Source organism: Thermothelomyces thermophilus, chromosome 1 (genome assembly GCF_000226095.1).
Source record: "Thermothelomyces thermophilus ATCC 42464 chromosome 1, complete sequence".
NCBI classification, from domain to species: Eukaryota; Fungi; Ascomycota; class Sordariomycetes; order Sordariales; family Chaetomiaceae; genus Thermothelomyces; species Thermothelomyces thermophilus.
Window position 1 is genome coordinate 3,343,624 of NC_016472.1, and position 21,820 is coordinate 3,365,443.

Genomic DNA, 21,820 nt, shown 5'->3' on the forward strand with positions numbered 1-21,820 from the left:
CGATGCCGGGCCTCTTTTCCCGCCTCAAGGGCCGGGACGGCAAACTAAAGTCGAAGAAGGGCGCGCTCGACGAGCTTGCCGACCAGAAAGAGCAGAAACCACGGTGGGAGGATGCGTGGACTCGTAAAACGGTCGAGCCCGAGGAGGTGCAGCAGCTGATCCGGTTCTGCACCGAAGAGCTCAAAGCGCGAGGTATGGCATCGAAACTTGGGACCCTGCTGCGCCCGCGCGACCCCCCGTGCCACAACAGCAAAGCTAACGGCGCCCTGCAGGTCTCGATCTCCCCTTTCTCCTGCTCCCATTCCGGCCGACTTCCGATCCGAGCGGCGTCCGTACTTTTGTGCGGAACTTTTTTGGCAGAGATGGCGGTCGGGTGCTTTCCGGGGAGGAGTTGGCCCAAGAGCTACGGATGACAGAGCCAATGGTACGACCACGCGCCAATTGCGCGCCCACGAGCTGCCTTCAACACGCTGACGCGGCTATAGGTCATCTCGGGAGTGATCAAGTGGTGCTGGAGCCGGCTCCAGGGCGGCGTCGTCGGCTGGGACTCGTACGAGCTCTTCAAAGTCGGCGAGCAGGGTATGTCGTCGACCTGTCGCACCATAACTCTTGTCCGGGCCGGAAAAAAAAATAAATAAAACTGACGCGCCGAGCGCAGACTCACACATGGCTAGGGATTCTTTCAAGACTTTCATCCCTCTCAGCGTCGACAACGAGTCTCGGTCAAAGATCATTTTCGACTTCTTCGACCTTCTCTCTGCGATCGCGGCCCATAGCAAGAACAACGGCTTCGGGGGCCGCAAGCTTTCCCGGATGGCGGCCTGGTGGGCGTTCGAGCACACCGATAGCGGCAACGGGTTCGAGGGCGGATACAAGTCGTGGCTCAGGCAAGTAGTAGACGCTGGGCCTCGCACAGGCGCTACCCTTGTTTTGCTAACCTACCTGACAGCGCGGCCGACGCGACGAGCCATCTCTTCTTTGCCTATCTCCGCTCGCTCGCGCCGGAGCCGGTTCGCGGCGGCATATCGATGCTGCCCATGTCGCTGCAGAAGCTCCTGCAGGAGACCGAATACCCGCCCCAGAGGCCCGCACTTTTGCAGACGTCGACCTACCGGGTGGCCATGATCGTCGACACCGTGTCACCGACACCGTTCGCCCTGCTGCGGAGGGCCAACCACTTCCAGTACCGCGATGAAGACCGGGCGCTGAAGGAATGGTCCGAGTACGAGGATCCCATCCAGGCTCTGACCGAAGAGTGCCGCAGAGTCCTCAGGGCGATCGCCGCGGCCAACCAGTCGCAGGCTGTCTCGAGCTCGAAGCATTCGACCAGCCTTCGCGACGCTTCCTGGTCCCGATTCGAGGACATCGGTTTCGCCAGTACTTACGAGGACGAAGATACAGACGACGACCCGACAAGTACTTCGCTGCGCCACGTGCAGGGGCTGCGGACCACGCCCGCTTCCGGAAGGGGTGATCTCGGGCGGCCGACTACCCCGTCCTGGGCCGACTTTCTCTCGTCCGGCTTTGTGGATGAGCGCGGTACACCGAACATCTTGTTGCCCCCGGACAAGGCGCTGCCTCCCATCGACACGGGCACCTCTCGGCAGCGCAGCTCTCAGTCCCACAGGCCGAGGCTAGAGTCCGAACAGCAGCTCGAGCCGGGCGAGCTGGCGAGCATCGTCCGGTTCGATCTCGACGACGCCTTCTGGTGGGTCTGGATGAGCAGTCTGGCGCCAGAAGAGACTCCCGAGAGGAAGGCGGTCTTTGGCCGCTGTGCCGTGATCGAAACGATCATCCGCACTGGCCGCTGGCTCGTCATGGAGGAGATCGTCAAGGGCGCAGCTCCCGATCCCGAGGAAGGCGCCTACATCGCGGAGAAGAAGGGCTTCTTCAGCTGGACCCGCCGCGGTAAGGGGTTGAATCGAAGGAAGTCCACCGGAAAGCACGCACTGGAGAAGGGCGACGGGCACCTGAAGGCGAGCAACACCATGGGCTTCAGCAAGACGAGTATTGGGCCGGACCAGCAAGCCAAGATCCAGGCTGCCGCGCTGCAGCTCCAGAGGCAGGAGCAGCAGAAGGCGCAGCAACAAGCCCAAGAGGCCCAGGAGCGGAGGGGGAGGAAAGACACCGACTGGCTGGCCGAGAAGACCAACAGTGTCTTAACGCTCCAGCCAAGCATCCTCAATGAGGCATCACCGGCCGTCAAGTGGGCTAGCAAGTATGATAAGGAGGCGATAAGGGAAGCTTACCTTGCCGATGCAAACGCCGGCCGTGGTGTCAGCACTACTTCGCTCACCAATGGCCACGCTGCGCATACGTCAGACGACGATGAGGCCCGCCCGGAACTCCCCTCCAAGGCGACGGCGGCCGCGCACCGCGACGAAACGCCAACCCCCGGAGCGCCGAACCAGGAGAAGAAGGGATTAGAGCCACCTCAGGAGGTTCATCCCGCAGAGCGAGCGCAAAGCCCTGTACCTCCGCCGAAAGAGGCGGGGGCCCTGGAGCTAGCCAGGGAGCAGATGGTTTCTCCGGAACCCGGCGTCGGCCCCGACGGGCAGAAGCACAAGAAGCTCCACAAGGAGGCGGCCAAGCCCGCTGCTGCCGGCGGCGGCGGCGCCTTGAAGAAGCTCTTCAGCCGCAAGAACAGGAATTCCAAGCTGCCCGAGAACGCCGCAGAGCAGCTCAAGTCGCTTACTGCTGCCGCAGAGGAGTCGTCCTCTCCCGCGCCTGCTTCCCCGGCGGCGGCTCCAGCGGCTCCAGCGGCTCCTGCTGCCCCTGCTGCCCCTGCTGCCCCGACCGCCCCGGCGGAAGCGGAAGCTGCTGCTGCTGCTGATCCTGTTGGTCCTGCTGCCCCTGCTTCCCCTGCTCCCCCGGCCGCGCCGCAGAAGACCACGGAGCGGGAAGAGGCCCCGGCCCCCCCTTCAAAGGAACATCCCGCTGTCCTGCGGAAACCCCAGCCCGTTCCTGAGCCTGCTCCGGCCCCTAAGCCATCCGCTCCCCAGGAAGTTTCGCCGGTGAGCACGGACAACAACGTCGTTAATAAGGACGAGTTTTCTCGTTTCGATCAGGGCCCGCTTCTGGACCAGCCCGCCTTTGTTCCAGAGGACAGCACGGATAAAGACGAGGCAGTGCCACCTCCCATCGCCAGGCACTCCCCTCGCGTCCCGTCCCCCGGGCAACAGCAGCAGCAGCAGCAGCAACAACAACAACAGAAGCCTGTCGTTGAGGAGAAGAAGGCAGCACCCACTCCGGCCTCCGCGGCTCGCGCTACTGACCCGCAGGACCGGTGGGCGCAGATGCGCAAAAACGCCGCCGAACGGGCTGCCTACCGCCAGGCCACACAGGCCTCTAGGCTCTCGACGAGCTTCACGGACGACAGCAGTGAAGAGAGTAAGTGCCCATGTCCAACGCAACACCTTTTTTTTTCTTTTGCTTTTGCCAAACATCGTAGGGTGCTAACACGTGCCCTTTTTTCTTTTAGCGATCGAGTCTCGTGTCGCCCGCATCAAGGCCAGGGTGGCCGAACTGACCGGCGGCATCGAGGGAGGACCTGGCGCTCGGCCACCACCGCCCCCTATCCGCCGCTAAGTTGTGATACAATCCCCCCTGCCCCCTCCCCATTGTTGGCGCTGGAGCTCGCCAGTGTAAAGTGAGAACAAGTGAGATTGTGTCAGGTTCAGGATGAGTTTTGCTTCTCGATGCGCCCTATCCTCTCGGGCAATTTTTTGATTTCTGTGTTTTTTTTTGCCATGCGGCGGCCACGCAATGTTGCCTGCATTTTATTGCTTTTTTTCCCTTCTCTTTCGTTGATGGGATTCGAACCTCGCAATTTGACATTTGGCACTCGTAATATACCACTTTACCGGTTGATTCTTTGTTGGTTGTCCTGCGGAGCGGAAGCAGGAAGTTGGCAGCTTCGCACTCTCTCTTTTTTTTTTCTTTTTTTTTTTCAGACTGTCCCCTCTATTTATCTTCTTTTCAGAAAACTTTCGCTTTTAACCCCCCATGATACCACTAGAAAAGTTTGCGGACTAGCCGAGCAGTACAAATGAAGCAAACGCCTTCTCTCTTTTCGGCTCATGGACGGTCTATCCTACGTCATTTTGCCGGGGGTGTGATATTGAGGAAGGTAAAGAACACGCCACCACGTAAGCATTCCACTAAGGTGAAACATATCTACAGCCCGAGTATTCTCACAGATGATGACTATGAGCATCTCTCGTCAAGAACACGACCGATGATCGTTGACACGACTCGGCTCGTAATGACTTATTGTTACAACGCTAAGTTCAATGTCTGGTCTCGCCGACTCCCTCCCGCCGTCTTGCATCGCTACCCTGCGGGAAAAAAAATACATGTACATACTTTGTACAGATTAGCTACATGCGAGATGCCCATGTGGGCATGGTCTAATCATCCCAATCTAGCAATGCGGCCCTATTTTTTTTCTCTTTTTCTTCCGCACTTGAGTCGAGAGTTTCACTTTCCCACCAAACACCGAAAAGGGGGGGAGAGGGGCCCCTTTCCTTGAACCAACTCCTGTCGACCGACTGACTCCAAGAATGCCGGCAACAGGAGAGAGAAAAAAAATCCGGTACCAGTCAACTCCGAGAACGAAGAACGCCAAACATGCTGCCAGATGAGATGCCGTGATGAAACCCGATGGAAGAACAGAAAGGCTCTCTAAGATGGGAACACCAAAGAAAGAAGAAGAGATACAAAACAGGAAAGAAAAGGGGCTGAAAGAGATTCATCAGATTGGGGGGGTGGAGGGGTAGAGCTCAGTCATGAGCCGCCGAGATCCCCTTTCCGCTCCGCAAGCGCCCGTTCGTTTACACCCCTGAACACCCTCTTGCCGACCTCGTAGCTGCTGATCATGATGGCGCAGGCCGGCGCGACCCTCAGGGTGCGCGGGACGCAGCCGCGGAACAGGCCCGGGAGGCCCTCGGTGCGGAAGATGTGCCACAGCAGCCGGACCATGTTGCGTTCCTCGGGGGCCAGGGTGGCCGCGGCCTTCGGACCGCCCACCACGCCCTTTGCCGCGCCGCCGCTGCCTGCTGCTGCAGCATCTGACGACGCAGAAGAAGAAGAGGAAGAAGAAGAAGAAACATTGGTGTCCCGGAAGACCTGCGTCCTCGTCTTGCCCACGTCGAAGGGCATGGTGACGATGCTGGCGAAGGCGCCGGACGCGGCGCCGGCGATGAAGCTGTCGGTGAAGGTGTCGGCGTGGTTCTCGTTGGCGCGGCTGCGCGAGCGCCTCCTCGCCCTCGCCCTCGCCCTCGGCTCGTCCGCTTCGGGGCCCGGACGATCGTCGAGCCGCCGCTCCCCGCGACCGCGGTGCCCGTCCGGATTGAGATCCCGGTCCAGGTCCAGGTCCAGGTCCAGCCCGCCGTGGCTCCGCGCGGCGGCGGCGCTCTCCCGCGCGTCGCTCAGGCGCCCCCGGATCGTCTCGTACCCCCACCAGTACATGCCGGAGAAGGGCACGTCCCGCCACAGCGTGAGGGTCAGGCCGCGCCACAGGGAGCGATAGCCGTGGACGGCGACCATGTCCTTGATGCCGCGGAAGGTGCTCGCCAGGTGGCCGCCCCGTCTGCCGCCGGCGGTGGTGGTGGTGGTGCCCTGGGCCGCCTGGAGGCGGGTGCGGAACAGCTCGATGGGGGAGACGGCGGTGGCGGCCAGGATGCGGGCGAAGGAGCCGGCGGCGAGCGGGGCGTAGTCGTCGGGCACGGCGCGGGCGATGGGGGCTGCTGCGGCGGTTGAAGCGCAGCCACTCGTAGCCGGTGAAGTAGATGATGTTGGCGGGGATGGCCATTACGAGGGTGGGCGAGAGGCCGCGCCAGAGCGTCGTGATGCCCTCGTTGCGGGCGATCTTGCGGAGGCCGTCGAAGGTCGAGGTGAAGGTCCGCTGCTGGGTCTCCTCGACGGCGCAGGTCACGGGCGCCGGCGCCGGCGCCTGCAAGCCGGCGAGGGACGAGGAGGGCAGGCGGGGGCCGAGGACGCAGACCTCGGAGGTGTTGGTGGTGAAGAAGACTTCGCGGCAGCAGGCGGTCACGCCCAGGTCGGCGGGGCGGAAGGCAGTGGTGCCGCCGCGGCTGAGGGTGGTAGGGAAGGCGAGCTTGGTGAAGTCGATGGCGGGCGGTTGAGAGAGGCTTTGGGACTGCCACCGGACGCGGACGACGTCGAGGGGGGTTGCTAAAGGAGGAGAGGTTAGCTAGTCTGTCTTGGGAGCGCGCTCGGCAGGGGAAGAAGGGAGTAGGCCGGTGTGGTGGGGAGACGTGCCTAACAAGCCTGTCAACAGGCTTCCTGACGTGGCCGAGAGCATCTTCTGCACCGCCGTGATCTCGGCAGGGTCGCTCGGAGGGTCGGCGTAGTCGGTATAGTCGTGATGGTCGTGATGGTCGGCACGGTCGGGACCGGGTATTATGTCGTGGTTTTGTCCGGGGCCCTGCCCCGGGCCGCTCGTTGCGGCAAATGGGGCCATTTCGAATCCGAGAGAGAGAGAGAATCTATGCGGCCCTCCTCATGGCCTGGGCGGTACGGTAACGGAGCAACGCCGTGCCACGTCGCAGGGACAAATCGATATATATATATATATCTATAACTTCACCCTGCGCCCCCACCCTCTCTCTCTCGAGCGCGGACCGGTCGAAACGCGCGCGTGGGGTTGCAGTGCTTGAGTTCTTGCCGCCTGTCCCCCTTGGTGTTGAAGAAAGCGAAATATCGAGGGACAGCGGTCGTAAAGTGGTGGTGAGTAAGTGAGAAAATATGCGACCGGTCAACGGTGGCCAATGGTCGGTTGACTACTTGGGGGCGTTGTGATGGTGCGGCAGGCGAAAAGTTCGGCTCCCGAAGTCCGGCGGGATCGGAGGGGTGTGTCACCTAGCGAGTCCTCGGCGTCATCGAAAAAAGGAAGATTCTCGACCACTGGCAGCCCGCGCCGGAGAAAAAAAAGTGGGCATCCAAGGTTATCGCCGGAATCTCCCTTTTGGTGCTGCCAAGAAGCCAAAAGCCGTCCGGCCAAAAAACGAGCTCCGGGGAAGTCAGGGCGGGCGATTAGATTAGTAAGGCCTCTCCCCTCCCTGCCTGATAAATCCATCTACACTACCAGTACGGATTACACTAAGAGCACTAGTGCATGGCGGCCAATGAATGCTAACGCCTTTTGACAACACCAGAGTTCGTGATTGACCATCAGTTTTGTTTCTTCTGCACCCACGACATCCTGGCCAGCGCTCCAACAGCTTTGGAACTGTGACGCCATCTGCAAACTGCCAGACCACCCTTTCTCAGAAAACGACCGGGCTTATATACACACAATCCGTACTCCGTATGTAAAATAGGTACGGATTAGTTACATGTAATCTGTATACACCCGCGGAGATCTACCGTAGATCTATACGTATACGCAGTTTATACTGTACGTGTTTGTACTCTGTGTGTACGGAATCTGTCGAAGCAAATATTACACTTATCAATACCAAAGAACAAAAGCTCAGTCAGGTTTTTAAACCTCCTCCTCCTTGCGTCTACTCACACCATATCGAGCTGTACAAATGCAATAGATAGATACACGCGTGATATGCTCTCTCTCAACTAACGTTTTGAGTATGTCCTATACATGGATGCCCTGACCTCAACGTACAAATAAGAAAAGCACAACATTCTCTCCACGGTAACCGAGGAAGATGGTGTGTAAGACTCGTGAGATGAGGTAGCGACCGGAAGCGCAGGCAGGCAGGCAGGCAAACCCCGACCAGAAATATCCAGGGCAAACAAGGTTCCGGTTAAAAAAGCAAAAAGGAAGGAAAAGGCACTCGGTGAGCAAACTGCTCGTCACACTTGGGCCACCCCTATGATGACGATGAAAAAAGATGCCTGCAATCTCAATCAAACCTTCCTCGCCTTCATGAAATTACCGCCCCTTCTCCCTCCCTCCAACATCGTACGGGAAAAAAAAAACGGAAAAAAAAGAAAAAAGAGGCGCAAACCGCTACTACCACTCCACTCCTCGATGACAATGTCGGTGAAGATGAGGATGGAAGGGTCCGATTAGTGCAGCTTCTCTTTGAGGTACACGACCGCCGCGTACCCGGCGCAGCAGGCCCGGCTCATGTTATGCTGACACCACGGGCACTTGACCATGGTCGTGATGGCCCCCGAGATGCCCAGCAGCTTGTCCTCCACCACGGCGTCCGGCTTGGCCATGCACTCGTACAGCTTGGACGGCATGTCGTGGTAGAACTTACAGCTGCAGCACTCGACAAAGATCTTGGCGATCGGCGCCGCCGCCGCCGCCGCGCCCGCCTGCAGCTGCATGTGCTTCGGAAGCGCCGAGAGCACCGCCGGCCGGTCCGACGCCGCCGCCGACTTGGGCTGCTTCAGGATCGAGACCGGCGCCGCGGCTGCCGCCCCCCCGGATGGCCGGCTCGACGGCGTCGAGGCTCTCGAGGTGGAGTTGGACGTCAGCGAGGGGCCCGGTGCCGAGTCTGCCCGGTTCTGTGCCGGCGGCCTCGCGGGCACTTGGTGGAGCGGGCTCGGCAGCGAGATGGGAGATGGGGGCCCGATCGAGGCCGACATGTCGCCCAGGATCGGATGCGCCTTGACGGCCTCGGAGAGGTCGGCAAAGTAAGGGTTGCTGGGCGGCTGATAGTCCGGAGTGGGAGCATCCGGAGAGACAGACCCGGCAGATGCAACCGCGGAGCTCGTCGACGAGACCGAGCTGGGCACCCACTCGGCGCGCTGCGCACGACCACGCGCAAACCAGCCTTCATCCTCATCCATCTGCCTTCTCAGATCCGACACCGCTTCCGACACCCGCGGACCTTTTTGCTTGGGTTGAACATCCTGCTGATGCCTTTCCGCGGCACCTCTCCTCCTCTTGTCGCTTTCTTCCTCAGTCATCTTCACTCGATGTCTTGTTCCCGTCGACCTCGGCGAGTCCTTGCTCCGCGGCGCACTCACGCCATCTTGAGATGCTCTCACCCGGCCTCGCGCTGTCCCATCACCCTCTCGACGCTCCTCCGACGAGATAGAAGACGCGGCTGGTGGCCCGTTGGCTGAGCTCACGCTCCGTTTCGCAGACCGCGGGGGCGGCGATATTGTGGGCTCGGCATCTCGGACCTTGTTATTGGCCCTAGATACCGGCTTGAGGGCCTCCACCCGCTGCTGAACTTCCGCCCGACATCGTGGTGTGTTCCTCCAAGGTTCCGGCTCGGTTCCATCCAACTTATCCAGGTTGGAAACAATAGTCACGAACGACTGCGTATCACAGTCGGTGTCGATGAGCAATGCCGTTCTGCTACACAGGTCATCCTTCTCCGCCTGAATACTTCGGCGCGTTTCCGAGTTGGCGGCACGGGGTATGCTCGACTTGCTCGACTTCAAAGACTGGCGCAGTGTCCTTTCGTCGTCGCGGGATCCGGGACGCTCGGTGCTCTCTTTGGCACGCTCACTCCTGGATACTAGAACATCCTTTGCTGACTGTGGTCGCGAGGTGTCTGGTGTCATCGTTGGTGACGGGCTCTGCGAACCATCCTCGAAGGCGGATGATGACGAGGAACCCTCAGACGCCGGGGGGCTCTCATTTGGCCTCGTCTCGACCGACTTTGCTCGATCAGCATCCGACACTGCTGCTCCTGGAGCCTGCTACGTATCAGTATCTGATTTGATCGCACAGGGTATTCCGGAGGGAGTGAGAAGGGGGGGGGGGGTGGGAATGGAACAACATACTGAAGCAGCAGACTCCGAGGCCACTTTAACGACCGCCTGAGACGTCTTTTTCTCTGCGCGCGACTGCATAAGAGCGCGCAGCCTGTAGTATGGCGGCAAAGGAACAGATGGTTTTAAGCCTTCCACGGGCTGATGCTGCCCGTTGGACCCGGCCATTGCCGCAGCGGCAAAGTCGTTCGAGTTCTGGCTTGTCTTGCCGTGACCGCCGAGGTCGAAACCGGCCGTTGGAATATCGTGCGAATTAATCGAGTTTCGAGAAGGTGAAGGCCTTTCGAGGGCTGCAGAGTCAGTCATTCCTCGTGGAACAGCCGCCCTGGAGTTCGGAGGTTGCTCGCGATCGTGCTGGCGAGGGGAGCTGTCGACTCCACTGGAAGACTTGGACACACCCTCTGTTGGCGTCGATGTTTTTATGCTAGAAGAGTACGGAATCGCCTTAAAGGTCAAGGGATCGGCCTCTCCGAGAGCACTCCTGGCTGAAGTTGAGGGTGGCTTCATCCCCACGAGCTTCAGTGCGGCGGACTTTGCTTCCTGTGTCAGAGATGAGCGCCTCGCGTGCTGAGACTGTCCGGAACTTGGGCCCGATGGCGGATAGTATTGAGCAATCTTGACGAACAGTTGCTCGTCCATGAACCCGGCCATAGCCCGTTCCGCGGCCTGTGCTCTTTGCTGGAGCACATAGCCGTTGCGGCGAGCCCCTTCGGCGCCTGGAGTCCCAGTCAGCGTCTCCTGCGAGTGGTTGGCACTCGTTGCCCCCTGCGACAAAGAGTTGCTTCGGATTCCTGAAGGGGACGTGCGGCGCAGCCTTGGGGTTCTCGAGGCTGATTGTGGAAAGGCATCGTGCGCGGACCGACTTTCATGTTGCGAATGAACTGCTGGGACGGCCTGCTGGATGGAAACCGTTGGTCCTTCCGAAACGGATCTGCGTATCCCCTGTTGCTGGGGTGGTCCGTTGTCACCGGGCCGATGCCGCTGGCTTTGTTGAGCGTCACCAGCAGTGACCGTCATTTTCGAAACCTCTTCTGGCCGATGAAGGGACTGAGCACTCTGCTGTCCGCCCCGGCTGACCAACAGCGGATCTGACATTGAGCGATCTGCAGCAGTTAACGCGAAAGGCCGGGATTCCTGGTCGGTTGCCACTGGCGGCCGCGGCGGCGGCGCTTTGCTTAGCCTTGCCGTGTTCCGTTTCCTTGCAGCTTTGGCCTCCTTCTCAGCACGTTCCTTTTCTCTTTTTCGACGCTCGGCCTCGAGTTTCTTGTCCTTCTTTCTCTGGCCGTAGCCCTCCCAGCTGGGGGACTGGCAAATCGACGACTGCTCCGACCTCTCGTCGTCGTCGTCCTCCTCCTCCTCCTCCTCTTGCTCCTCCTGTTTCTCTTCCTCGTCCTCCTCTTCCTTCTTGCCTCCGTTTTCTGGAGCGAGAAACTTGACCTGCTTCTGAGACGGCTCACTATTTGTCGGGGTGCCGCTATCTGTGGACTCGTTGTCGACCTCCTTGACTTCCCGTTCGCTTTGCCGGTTCCGCCTTTGGTCGTCGGCGGCCTGAGGGATAGTGATAGATAGTGAATGCGGAATGACCGAGTGTCTCGTTGCGTTGACCATGAGGAACTGCTCTTGCGGAAAGGAAGAGGCAGGGCGGGCAGGTCGAGGAGGTGGGCCGCTTCTAAGTCCGGTTGAAGGTTGAGACTGAGATGAGGGGAGGAGGGGATGTGAGGCTCGCGCTCGCTCGTTCTGTCGAGTTTGCAACCGCAATGTTAGAGACACGTCGCCCCACTTGGTTGAAGCCAACACGTATGAAGCAATCAAGACACGAACCACCCTACCAAGCAAGGGGTGAGTCCAGAGAAGGAGGGGGAAGAGGGGAGCAAGGTCCACGGTTCAAGCGCGCAACATACCTTGTACTTCTTCTCCAGCTCCAGCATCCGCTGGAAACTGCTGGATCCGAGCAAATCCTGCGTTCGCCGTTCAACCTCCGCCATCGCCGACTTGGGCAGGCCCCCGACGGCGTAGTGTGAAAACAAAATGTCCATGGAGACCCGGGCAAGTGATTGTCCAACGGCGGGTAGGAGCGTATAAATCCACGCGGGCACACTCGCCGGAGGAAGAAGTCGGGTGAAAGGGGAACTAGTGCTACGATAGAAAAGGGTACGGAGCCCAGACTCAAGCTCGTACGCACTGGGCCTTATAAGGAGAAGGGGAAAGATAGGCCATGGAGGCGGACTGACGATGTATGCTCGGGTGCGCCGTGTGTCCGCATCCAGACAGGGAAAAAGAAGGAACAGGGAGGAGGTGGGTTTTGGGGTGCAAGAGAAGGGGGGGGGGGGGGTCGAAGAGGAAGAAAGTTGCCGGGAGGGGGTGTGAACAAGGCAGTGTAAGGCACGTAGGTGTAGTGCGTTTGTATTGTTATAACCCCGGCCCTTGTTGACGACAACGCTCGATTTCGGGCAAGGCAATTATGATCTCCGGCGACTGGCGAGCAACCTGGGGGTATCCGGAATACGGGAGCGCGCAGCCGCAGTTCGTGGGTGAATGTATTCCATAGATACCGTGTCTGGGGCTGCGGGTAAAATGCCCCGTCGTCCTCCGCCCGGTCTTCATCCGGTGGCAAGCTCACTTGCAGCTCGCAGTCCTGACGGCGGTTATTACATACATGAGACCGTCCCGCCGAGGGTGGATTCGTCGGGAGGTTCCTCGCCCTGGTGCTGGTTGAAACTCGAAGGAGACAGCTCTCGCAACTAGCAACGAGCTTGCCCTCACCGCGACGGGACTCGAAGAGAAGCCCACCGTGGCCCGAAGCAGGCACCCTGGTACGCTAACAGAGGACACCGTGAAGATAACATGAGATACATGACTAAAATAGAAAAGCTCGGAAAAGGTGCGCGCAGCAGATGATGAGGCTTGCATCTCCGCCGTTGCAATCTGGTTAGCAAAGGAAGCGGTGCGAGTCAGGAACGGCGGCTGCAGGACAACACGAGGTCGTTGTGGGCAGCAGCCAGTCACAGCTTCAGATCTAGGTCTCGAAACCCACTTTTGGGATGGCGAACACGGCAGCCTGCAGCAGTGTGTCCGGTGAGCCGTGTTCGCGCTCTGTTCTCTTCGATAGAGGTGTCACAGTCCTAGCTCTTTCGAAGAGAGAGGCAGGGTAATCTTGGAGCTGAAGATGGGTTACGCGAAGCAGCAAGGTGCAGAAACGAGGGCCAAGAAAAAAAGACGAAAGTCTACAGAGTTCTCTCGTCATCTGAGTCAAAGTCAGGCCAACTGCATGAAGAAAAGAGACTAAGTTGAGGAAGGCACACCTGAGGTTGGATGCCAAAGAGCAAACAAATGAGGAAGTTGCCAGGGCTCGAGCAGCCTTTTGTCCCGCTGAAATCCCTGTAACCTTGTAGCTGAACCTGGAGGTAATAGAGCGCCCCTACCCTACCTCAGGTGGCTCTTTTGTGAATGAGGTGCCTGAGCCAAGCCTGGGTTCCTGCCTAGCCGTATCTCGCTTTCGTTGTTTCCTGGTGGAAGTTGCACAACAAGCTTCTTCGCCCTGCAACAATCACCGCCGCAAAGCGACCATGCTTCCTTGATTGCTTCCTTGGGTGAAGCTCGGCATCGCCGTGCTGGACAACTGGGCATTTTTACATACTAGTTAACACAGCCTGGCTAGCGCGGGAGCAGCTGAGCATCCGCTCGGCTGAGGCAGATCTGACGGCATCGCAAGCAACATCACCCCAGCATCCCTGGTTTCCATTGCTTTTCCCCCGAAGGAAGGAAGTGCTGTGTACTCTTTGAAGTGATTCGAGCCCTCGCCCCCGAACGGCTCTCTTTTCCGGGCTTTACTTGGGTGAGCTGTCACCCTGCCCACTTCCGCGAGAGTCTAGACCTGGTGTACGAGGACAGGGACGATGGTGATATCTCGGTGCAACAGCATCTTCGCCAAAAGTTGGGGCAATCGTTGCTGCTCTTGACACCTAAAACCGGCCAAACGACAGGAACAGTAACAACGCAATATGGCAGGTTTGGCCCCAGGTGCTTCAAGACCGCACGCAAAACCTCCAATATTGCGGCCCGAAGCCTGCCCGCGGCGTAGGTTCAGCTCTTGGGCAAGAATCATCTGTACGACCTCGCAACTCAACGACAAACCCCTTTGGTATGCGACCCTGAGGAGTACATCAGCGGCCTTCAAAACAGCTTCAACTGCTCCGGCAGCCGTTCGATGCGACGATGCACGGTGTTCGGCTGTTGTTCTTGTCAACTTGATCCGAGCTGGGCAGTTACTTTGGGGTTTTGGCCAATTTCTCGATTGAGACTCTGACTTCCGCTCAAAGGAATGCGCATATATTGGGGGTTACGCGTCCAGCTTTCCAAGGTTTCCATGCTTCTGCCGTCCCCATCGCTCGGTTGGGTCTTTTCTGCCATTTGAGGTCGACCACCTGAGCACGACGGTGCCGGATTTGATTGCTATTGGCTCTGCTGACAGAGCGCCGGCCCCATGGGGAAGACCTTGGTCTGCTATTTCTCGACTACCTAGGCCAGTTAATTTACACGTCTCCGCCAGCAACCGGCAAGCAATGCATGGGATCGAGCCTTGTGGTTCTGCCGCTTATATTGACTTGGCCTTCCACTGACCCGGCCGCTTTGCATCTTGCCGCCAACACTACCACTACGGGTTGTAGGATCGGCGCTCTCTGCGTTGCCGATGAATCCACGTTGTGCTTGCACCATCGGAGGACACGAAGTCGCTTGCTAATGTATTGTGCAGTACTCCAGAACCGAGCATCGCGATCCAGAGAGTCTCAAAGCACGAGGCTCTCGGCGGTACACTTGCCGCTCAAGCGATTGCGGACATTCCGCTTTCGTCTTTTCGGCAGACGAGGCATGATGGATGGTTTGGGGAGCCAAGAACCCATCAGGCAATGGGACCCCGGACTGCACGAGACCGGCAACCAACCAGGCTTCCTCGTACCTCGACGTAGAGAATCATGCCCGAGGGGGTTCGATGACAGCAGATCTCGCCTTCTCCACCCTGGCTCGCCAGACAATCGTCAAAGTCGTCGATGCGTTCCACTGGAGCATGTCTCGAAATCGCATGGACTCGTCGGCGGTCTTTAGCCGGACTACGACCTGTCTGGCGACAGGCAAGTGATCTAACATAAGCTGGTTTCAGAGTCCTGCGCAACATCTTCTCGTTGCGGCATCACGTCGGCAAAGCGGGTTTGAGTCCGAGGCAGCACGAGTTTGAGGAACCCAAGTGCCGAGGGTGCCCTGAGATGGATGGCGCGCTCAGGGTTCGCGACGGTCTCGATGAACAGAGACATCCAATCTGGATAAAGAACCGCAAATTTGGTTTAGGACAACCGTGTCGATCCCCGGATCGTCGTTAACCAGGAGAGCGTGCCGGCCGCCCGGGCCTGCTTACACGATTCCTCGATGGGGTTGCGGTTCAGCCAGTAATAACATGAAGGCCTCGCTGCTAATGGAGATGGAGAGCACCGGCTCAAGAATCGGCCCCCCTTCCCGGCACATTCCGGAGTGACGGGGTGTCTCCCAATAGATCAGGCAGAATATTCTGGGTGAGCTAAATAATAAAACAGGGTGAAATAAAAAGGAAAGAAAAAGGAAAGAGGGGAGAAAAGGACAGCAAGATGCGCGCTTGAACCACTGTCGCATTGCTAACTTCAAGGTGACGCTCCCGAGTCGAGCGGAGGCCAGCCCGCTGTATCTTATCCACCTTTCAATTGTTGACCAAGCCCATGCCCCTGCTCCCGTCTCGGTGCTCCATGTGCAAACTACGCTATACGCTTCCCATTTTGTCAGACTAAGTTATCAGCTTAACAAGCCAGGGTTCTGCCAGGCAGTGAGCTTCGCCGGCATAGGTAGCTGCCACGGGAATATACAGGACAGAGGTAGCGCACCAACAATGTTTCCTTGAGCGTCTTTCTTGGGGGGGGACAGGAGACGTCTGAGATCTAGGGCCAACGAGTTCCTAAGTTGCTAAGGAGTGGTACCCGAGGTGTCGCCATTTGTTCTGAATATTTGTTTTCGGCCGATACAGAAAAATGAGTTCGTTAAATAGCCAACCTGACAATGATCCTCGTCAAGCTGGAGGAGCCTTCCATTCTGGATAGCAGATGGCCCCCGACGCGCCAGCCACGCCACATAGCGGCTGTATCCAAGCAAACGTTTACCGCGCCGTAAGGTCAACCCCGATGCGGGATACGCATAGAGCGCCGACGTATGGGACCTGGAAAAAGAAATGATCGAGAGAGCTGTTTCGTTATCTTATTTTTCTTTTCTCTTCTTTTTTTATTAATCTTTTTTTAAATTCTTCTTTTAAGACAAACAAAGGAGGCCGATGGATGGCTCTGCCGATTTCTACGTATTTTACGATGCCCCTGATCCCTTACATCACTTAATTCCCCGTAATGTCGAGAACCGATCCCTCGTTCCACTTCTTGGTGTACTTGTACTTGGTGATGCGCCAGGGGTTCTGCCCCTGCTCCATCCTTCGGCTGGCTTGTTCCTCCGCCCAGATTTCAGGATCCCCCGGGGGCCGCCGGAGCAGGAGCCCCGCTCCAAGCGCAGCCGGTGCCCGGCCGGCTCCACCGAGCCCGGGGGTTAGTAGTGGGGACACGCCGGAGTTATGAGCCCGGAGTGATCATGCAATCCCCGAATCGGGCAAGTGTCTGGTGACCGGCGGTATTCCATTGGCTTACTATGTACGGATTACATACATACATACGCACTGCAAAATGCGCCGATTCCTTGGCAAGCCTCCTGATGCTGCGGAGCTCATCGCGGGTTGGGTTATGCCGAGCTTGATCCTAGACGACATTCCTCCTCCGGACGCCGTATATGCATTATAGACATTGTTGTACATACGAAAGAGAGTAGTATCTAAGAGAGTAGTATCTCAAATGCGACGGCATGATATTTCTCCTTTACATATCCAAATAAATTGTAAACACTGGTATTCTACAAAGAAGAGAAAAAACGTAACGAACAAAAATACCAAAAAAAAAGGGGGGTGGGGGGTGATTTAGATATAACAGACAGCCGGCTCACGTAAAGAGCATCCGGGACGAGGGCAAGGTCTGCTCGGCCACCGGGGACGGCAGGATCCCCTGGGTGTCGGCCGACGACATCGCCGCCGTCGCGGTGCGGGTCCTGACGGGACGACAAGGCGCCCAATACCGACTAACCTCGTCCTCGGCTCCGAACTGCTCTCCTACGCCGATGTATGATTACCCCCCTGCCCCTCCCCCCTTATAATCAGAGAAAGAAATAAAACAGTTGTCTTCGACTGTTGGCCAACAGGAACCGGAATTATGCTGACCTGCTGATCCAGATCGTTGCCATGGACATCGCCATCAAGGAGGGTTCCGAGGACCGGACAAACCATGTTATCCTGACCATCACGGGGGGGCGCCCCCAAGGGAGTTCAGGGACTTTGCCGAATCGGTCAACCACGTGTGGCAACCAGCCGGCGGCTCCTGACCGTCTTGATATCCACGAGAGATCAGATAGATAATGTAGTATCAGCCGCATGTGTCAAAAAGCCGGCTATTACGGCATGGGTAGTGAACCTCCACCGCATGATTCGACATATATCACCAGGGTATATCGCCAAGCGGTATCGCCCTTATCTGCGCAAGAGGCCACGACTTGACCTTCTCACCTTATTCGTGACGGCCCTGAATCCCCACCCCCGCCGCTACCAAGATCCCTCAAACTCTCCTCGATCGCCCTCCTCAGCTCCTCGTCCTCCCCATCTTCCTCCTTCAGCCCACCACCACCAACGCCCTGGCCCTCCTCAACCGCACTATTGGACGACGATTTCCTCTCCCCCTTTCCCGCCGCAGTTGCCATCATCTTCTTCCTCCGATACTCTTCCTCCGCCAGGCTCTGCCGCTTCACATACTCCAGTACGATCTCCTCCTCGGTTCGCTGCCGCCGGGCCTCCGCCTCCCGGCTGCGGTGTTCGCGCTCCGACTCCTCCATCGCCAGACGCAGCTGCTCTTCCTCCTCTAGCTCATCCCTCGGGCGGGGGGCAGCGGCGGTGGTGGTAGAGCTGGCGCTGACATTGGCGCCCATAACGGCCGGGATATCCCCCGGCAGTTCGGCTGCTTCCGGGTGCGGCTGCACATCGCCTCTCCCCGCCAAGTATTGTTGCTGTTTTTGGTGTTGCTCCTCCTCCTCCTCCTCCTCCTCCTCCTCTTCCTGCTGCTGCTGCTGCTGCTGCTCCAACAGACTCCGCCGTACCGCCTCCTCGATCAGGGCCTGGTACTCTTCGTCCGTGATTTCGGTCCACTCGTCGTTTGTCATTGCCGTCTTTCCCGCCGCTGCATCGGTGTGGCCCAGTTTCTGATCAGGGATCCAGCTCTGCCCCGAATATCGACGCAGTTGCTGCTCCTGCTGCTGCTGCTGCTGCTGCTGTTGCTCCACAGCCCTGCGCATCTCCATCATGCTCGCCCTGACAGCCGCCTCCACCCGCGCGTCTTCCTCCTTGTCACCTGTCGAGGTTTGCATCACAGATTCCTGGATGGCTCGCTCCAGGCTCTCGTTATCCTCCAAGGAGAGATTGCTCGACGCACTACTGGCAGCGGTGGGAGCAAAGGCGGACGATAGCGAGTCCGTCGTTGCCGTAGTGGTACTGCCGACGGCGCTGCTTCCCGCTTGCCGTCGATTCCACGGGCCGCTGGGCAAGTTCAACCGGCCAACCTTAGTCCCGTCTCGGATGGCATTGAACCACTCCATGGCCGAACCGCCCTCCGCTTCCCCCGCCGCTGTGGCCGCGGCTGCCGCCTTCCCCTTCTCCGTCTTGTCACCTTCCCTCTGCTTCAACAGATAAAATCCCTTCAGCTCATCCCTCAACGCCTGCCACCTAGCCAACACATCCTCCCTCTCCTCCACCGTAGCCCCGGCATATTCCTCCTCCCCTTGCAGCACCCGAGAAGTAATGATATAATTCGTTGAACTCTTCGCAAACAGGCTCCGCACCCCAACCCTCAGACCCTGGATCGTATATGCCGGCACGGCCATCATAGCCGACGAATTCTTCAAGAAGAACCCACCAATCCCCTTTCCGAAGCCCTTGACCAGCCCCTTGGCACCTTCCTTCTGGGCGCCCTTCCATGGCTGTGTGAAAAGCCCGGTAGTTCCGTCGTATAGCTTCAAGCCCAGCTCTTTGCCAGCCACGCGCACTCCGCTGGTAAACCCCGTGACCTTCTCGAGCGGGCGCACCGTCTCGTCGTTGTATAGCTTGGGCGCGTTGCGGAAGCCGCGGGCGAGGCCGAGGCAGGTGTTGGCGTAGAATCTGAAGCCGGCACCGACGATGCGGCCCACGCCCTGGCCCGCTGCAATGGCGACATCCAGACTGGCGGGTTTGGAAGTAGACGGGCTGGGTTTGGCTGTCTGATCTGGGATTGATCCCGACTGGCCCGACGGTGGAGAGGCGTTTGCGGATGTGGTTCCGGTGTGATGCGAGGAGAGAGGGGAGAGAGGGGAGAGAGAAGCGGCGCTACTTGACGGTTGCGTAACCGACAGTGTCTCGGCGGAACCGTGGGCTGCCGAAGGAGGAGAGAAGCTGGGTGTCCTCGGACGGGAACCTGGACAGTCATGGGGAGAGGAATCACAGTCCGGGGCCGCCTCCGAGCCGCCGTCATTGGATTTTGCTGCCTCAGTCTTGGGCTCAGCCTTCTCCTTGCCCTTCTCCTTGCCCTTCTTCTTTACCCTGAACACTTCTCTGGGGAAATCCGCAACAGCCATGGTCAAGGCGCCCACGTCGCCGACAAAGGCAATTATAACAGCCGAGACGGGGTCCCAGGGCTGCTCGTCGGTATTGTATTCGATGGAGCGGTATCTGCAGGCAGTTAGCGGCTCGCAGGACCAATCCTTCAAAGGCTACCTTACAGCTTCAGATCCGAGTACTTCAACCAGCCTTTCTTAACCAAAGTGGCCGCAGCTAGCGCGCTAAGTCGGACTTGGGACCTCCTCACTCGCCAGACGGCAACGCGGCTGGGAGCGAGCGAGCATCGCATATTATCGGTGTTCAAAAACTGATGGAAGCTCTTGCCACCGACGTCAGCACCCTTCTCCTGCTTGATCTTCTCGCCCAGCTCGCGCGCACGCGCCTGCGTCTCCGGAAGCAGCGCATGCTCTATAGCGGCCGCCAGGTTCTCGGCCGTCAGCTTCTTGTGCGGGATCGGGGCCGGCCCCGCTCCGGCCTTAGCAACCATGGAGCCCCAGAATATCTGGTCGCCAAAGAACGGCACCACCACGGTCGGCTTCCCAGCCTTGATGCCCGCCGCGGTGGTTCCGGCGCCGCCATGGTGGATGACGGCCGATACGTGTTTGAAAAGCCAGTCGTGAGGGCAATTGCCGAGCATGAAGACTCCCTCGGGGGTCCCAGCTGCATCGCCACCTATCCCGCCCCATCCTTTCGACACGATAGCTCTGACTCCTGCCTTGATGACGGCGCTGAAGATGATGTTGGTTAGTCCGTCGGGGTCGTCGACCACAATGGATCCGAAACCGATATAGACCGGCGGTGGGCCGGCCGCGAGGAAAGCGGCGAGCTCTGGATCCGGGGTGTAATTGGATTCGAGGTCGAGGAAGAAGAAACCGGACACTGTGATCTCGGGCATCCAGTCTGCCGGTTTCGGCGTCAGGGCCGGAGACCAGCAGTACGTAGTGGGAATCCGTAGGCGATTGAGCAACCCTGGCGCCCACAGCAACGACATGTACTCCAGGCCAAGGACGTTAACCCGGAATCGGTTGATCACGTCTCCGAGACCTTGCCAGGTCATCAGTTCTACCAGAGCGTAAGAAACATAGTTCGTGATAGCGGTATCGGCATCGGTCGCGACGATATCGGCCAAAGGATGCGGGAAGGCTCGCGTTGGCGTCCACGGCATTCTTTGTTTTCTCGGTGAGCTTCGGTCGGGCTGTTTGAAAGGCAGAAACAACTCACGTGAACATCATGTGTAGTGGGATCCCTAGCTTCCTGGAGAGCATACGTATGTTAGACACACTGATGGAGGGGCAGAGGTGGCAATGACGAACTCAGCTATGTGTATGCCTGCGAAGCTAGGAGGGTTGGCGATGATGGCGTCAGCGACAAACGGCCGGCTCCCTGGGTCTCCGGGCAGCAAGAACCGCTCATCCAACGGCTCGTCCCTCTTGTGCGGCGGTGGCGCGACGCCCATGCCGTCGCCGGCCTCGATACAGGACCGCCAACAGCCGAGGAGGATCTCCTCGATCTCTCGTCGGCGCCTCTTAATATCTCCGCTCTTCAGGGTATCCAGCCCCGGCATGAGTCCCGGATTCTTGACCATGAACGCCATCAGCTGGGCGGGATCTCCGCCAATGTTGAAGAACTCGAGCCCGTTCTCCTCGACGAGCGAGCGGAAGGTGGCATGCGTCGCCAGACGCACACGGTGTCCATACGTGTCTCGGAGGACCTGGCCCAGGGCAATAAACGGCTGAACGTCGCCCCTCGACCCAACGATCTGGATTACGACGTTCAGGCGAGGAGGCGGCGTTTGGCCGGGATGACCGCCCAAACTTGGCGGAATGTATGGCGGCGGCAGGGGAACCGACGGGTCGGCGCGGAGTTGCCTCTGAAGGGTGGGTGCCAAGAGCTCAGACAGGCGATTGTTCTTCTCGCTGAGGTGGATGTTGACACGGCCGGCGGCTGAGGACTCTTCGGTCAGTGTGTGCCGTCCAGAAGACGGGTTCGATTACGCGGCTGGCTCACTTGTAACAGCCGCGTCGGCAGCGAAGCCCGCGTGAGAGAACTGTAGTTGATCATGGTGCTCGCCGTAGGCGGGTGGAGGAACGTCGTGGTCCATATCGCCGAGGCTCGCATCTTCGAAGTCCTCTACCATAGGCACGGCATTGGTCCTCCCGGCCCGAGCAGCTCCAGTCAGCCTCCGCTGGAGGCCGCCCTCGCCTCCCGTCATTATGAGGGATGCTCGAGGGTACGTGAGAAAACCGTGATTTCTCAGGACTCAAACATCCATGGTGCGCATTCGCTGGGCGAGGTTGCTAAGAAGACGCTGGGGATAGACCGGATATTAGACACTAGTTGGAAAGCGCCGTACCGGATCAA

The 21,820-nt window shown here is 58.7% G+C and overlaps 5 protein-coding genes across 5 annotated transcripts; 2 read left to right on the top strand and 3 right to left on the bottom strand.

The window, feature by feature from the left end:
• The first annotated feature begins 881 nt into the window (after positions 1-881).
• On the top strand, positions 882-3,818 carry MYCTH_2295813 (uncharacterized protein). The gene is made up of 2 exons (XM_003659092.1): positions 882-3,390; positions 3,482-3,818. The coding sequence occupies exons 1-2, from the start codon at positions 1,038-1,040 to the stop codon at positions 3,586-3,588; spliced, it is 2,460 nt and encodes an 819-aa protein (XP_003659140.1). The 5' UTR covers positions 882-1,037; the 3' UTR covers positions 3,589-3,818.
• Positions 3,819-4,342: 524 nt separating this feature from the next.
• MYCTH_2136821 (uncharacterized protein) lies at positions 4,343-6,795 on the bottom strand. The gene is made up of 3 exons (XM_003659093.1): positions 6,280-6,795; positions 5,816-6,192; positions 4,343-5,649 (listed from the first exon to the last, which is right to left on the bottom strand). Exons 1-3 carry the CDS (start codon positions 6,479-6,481, stop codon positions 4,786-4,788), a joined length of 1,443 nt encoding a protein of 480 aa, XP_003659141.1. The 5' UTR covers positions 6,482-6,795; the 3' UTR covers positions 4,343-4,785.
• Positions 6,796-7,807: 1,012 nt separating this feature from the next.
• Positions 7,808-12,041, bottom strand: MYCTH_2295817 (uncharacterized protein). Its single transcript, XM_003659094.1, has 3 exons — positions 11,619-12,041; positions 9,730-11,454; positions 7,808-9,642 (listed from the first exon to the last, which is right to left on the bottom strand). The coding sequence occupies exons 1-3, from the start codon at positions 11,751-11,753 to the stop codon at positions 8,050-8,052; spliced, it is 3,453 nt and encodes a 1,150-aa protein (XP_003659142.1). The 5' UTR covers positions 11,754-12,041; the 3' UTR covers positions 7,808-8,049.
• Positions 12,042-16,726: 4,685 nt separating this feature from the next.
• Positions 16,727-17,246, top strand: MYCTH_2295820 (uncharacterized protein). The gene has a single exon (XM_003659095.1). It carries the CDS (start codon positions 17,066-17,068, stop codon positions 17,237-17,239), a length of 174 nt encoding a protein of 57 aa, XP_003659143.1. The 5' UTR covers positions 16,727-17,065; the 3' UTR covers positions 17,240-17,246.
• Positions 17,247-17,382: 136 nt separating this feature from the next.
• On the bottom strand, positions 17,383-21,671 carry MYCTH_2122766 (glycosyltransferase family 1 protein; the record flags this gene model as incomplete). The annotated part of the gene is made up of 5 exons (XM_003659096.1): positions 17,383-19,570; positions 19,621-20,625; positions 20,681-20,713; positions 20,773-21,403; positions 21,467-21,671. The coding sequence occupies 5 exons, from the start codon at positions 21,669-21,671 to the stop codon at positions 17,383-17,385; spliced, it is 4,062 nt and encodes a 1,353-aa protein (XP_003659144.1).
• Positions 21,672-21,820: the final 149 nt, after the last annotated feature.

Bases quoted from the DNA above. Each gene is read 5' to 3' on its own strand.
- MYCTH_2295817 (XM_003659094.1), bottom strand. From the start codon at position 11,753: ATGGACATTTTGTTTTCACACTACGCCGTCGGGGGCCTGCCCAAGTCG. The intron at 11,455-11,618 runs GTATGTTGCGCG...CAAACTCGACAG, and splicing joins AGCTGGAGAAGAAGTACAAG to AACGAGCGAGCGCGAGCCTC. The intron at 9,643-9,729 runs GTATGTTGTTCC...GATACGTAGCAG, and splicing joins CCTCGGAGTCTGCTGCTTCA to GCTCCAGGAGCAGCAGTGTC.
- MYCTH_2295820 (XM_003659095.1), top strand. From the start codon at position 17,066: ATGGACATCGCCATCAAGGAGGGTTCCGAGGACCGGACAAACCATGTT.
- MYCTH_2136821 (XM_003659093.1), bottom strand. From the start codon at position 6,481: ATGGCCCCATTTGCCGCAACGAGCGGCCCGGGGCAGGGCCCCGGACAA. The intron at 6,193-6,279 runs GCACGTCTCCCC...CTCCTCCTTTAG, and splicing joins CCTGTTGACAGGCTTGTTAG to CAACCCCCCTCGACGTCGTC. The intron at 5,650-5,815 runs GTAATGGCCATC...TCCCCCATCGAG, and splicing joins GCGGCCTCTCGCCCACCCTC to CTGTTCCGCACCCGCCTCCA.
- MYCTH_2295813 (XM_003659092.1), top strand. From the start codon at position 1,038: ATGTCGCTGCAGAAGCTCCTGCAGGAGACCGAATACCCGCCCCAGAGG. The intron at 3,391-3,481 runs GTAAGTGCCCAT...TTTTTCTTTTAG, and splicing joins GGACGACAGCAGTGAAGAGA to CGATCGAGTCTCGTGTCGCC.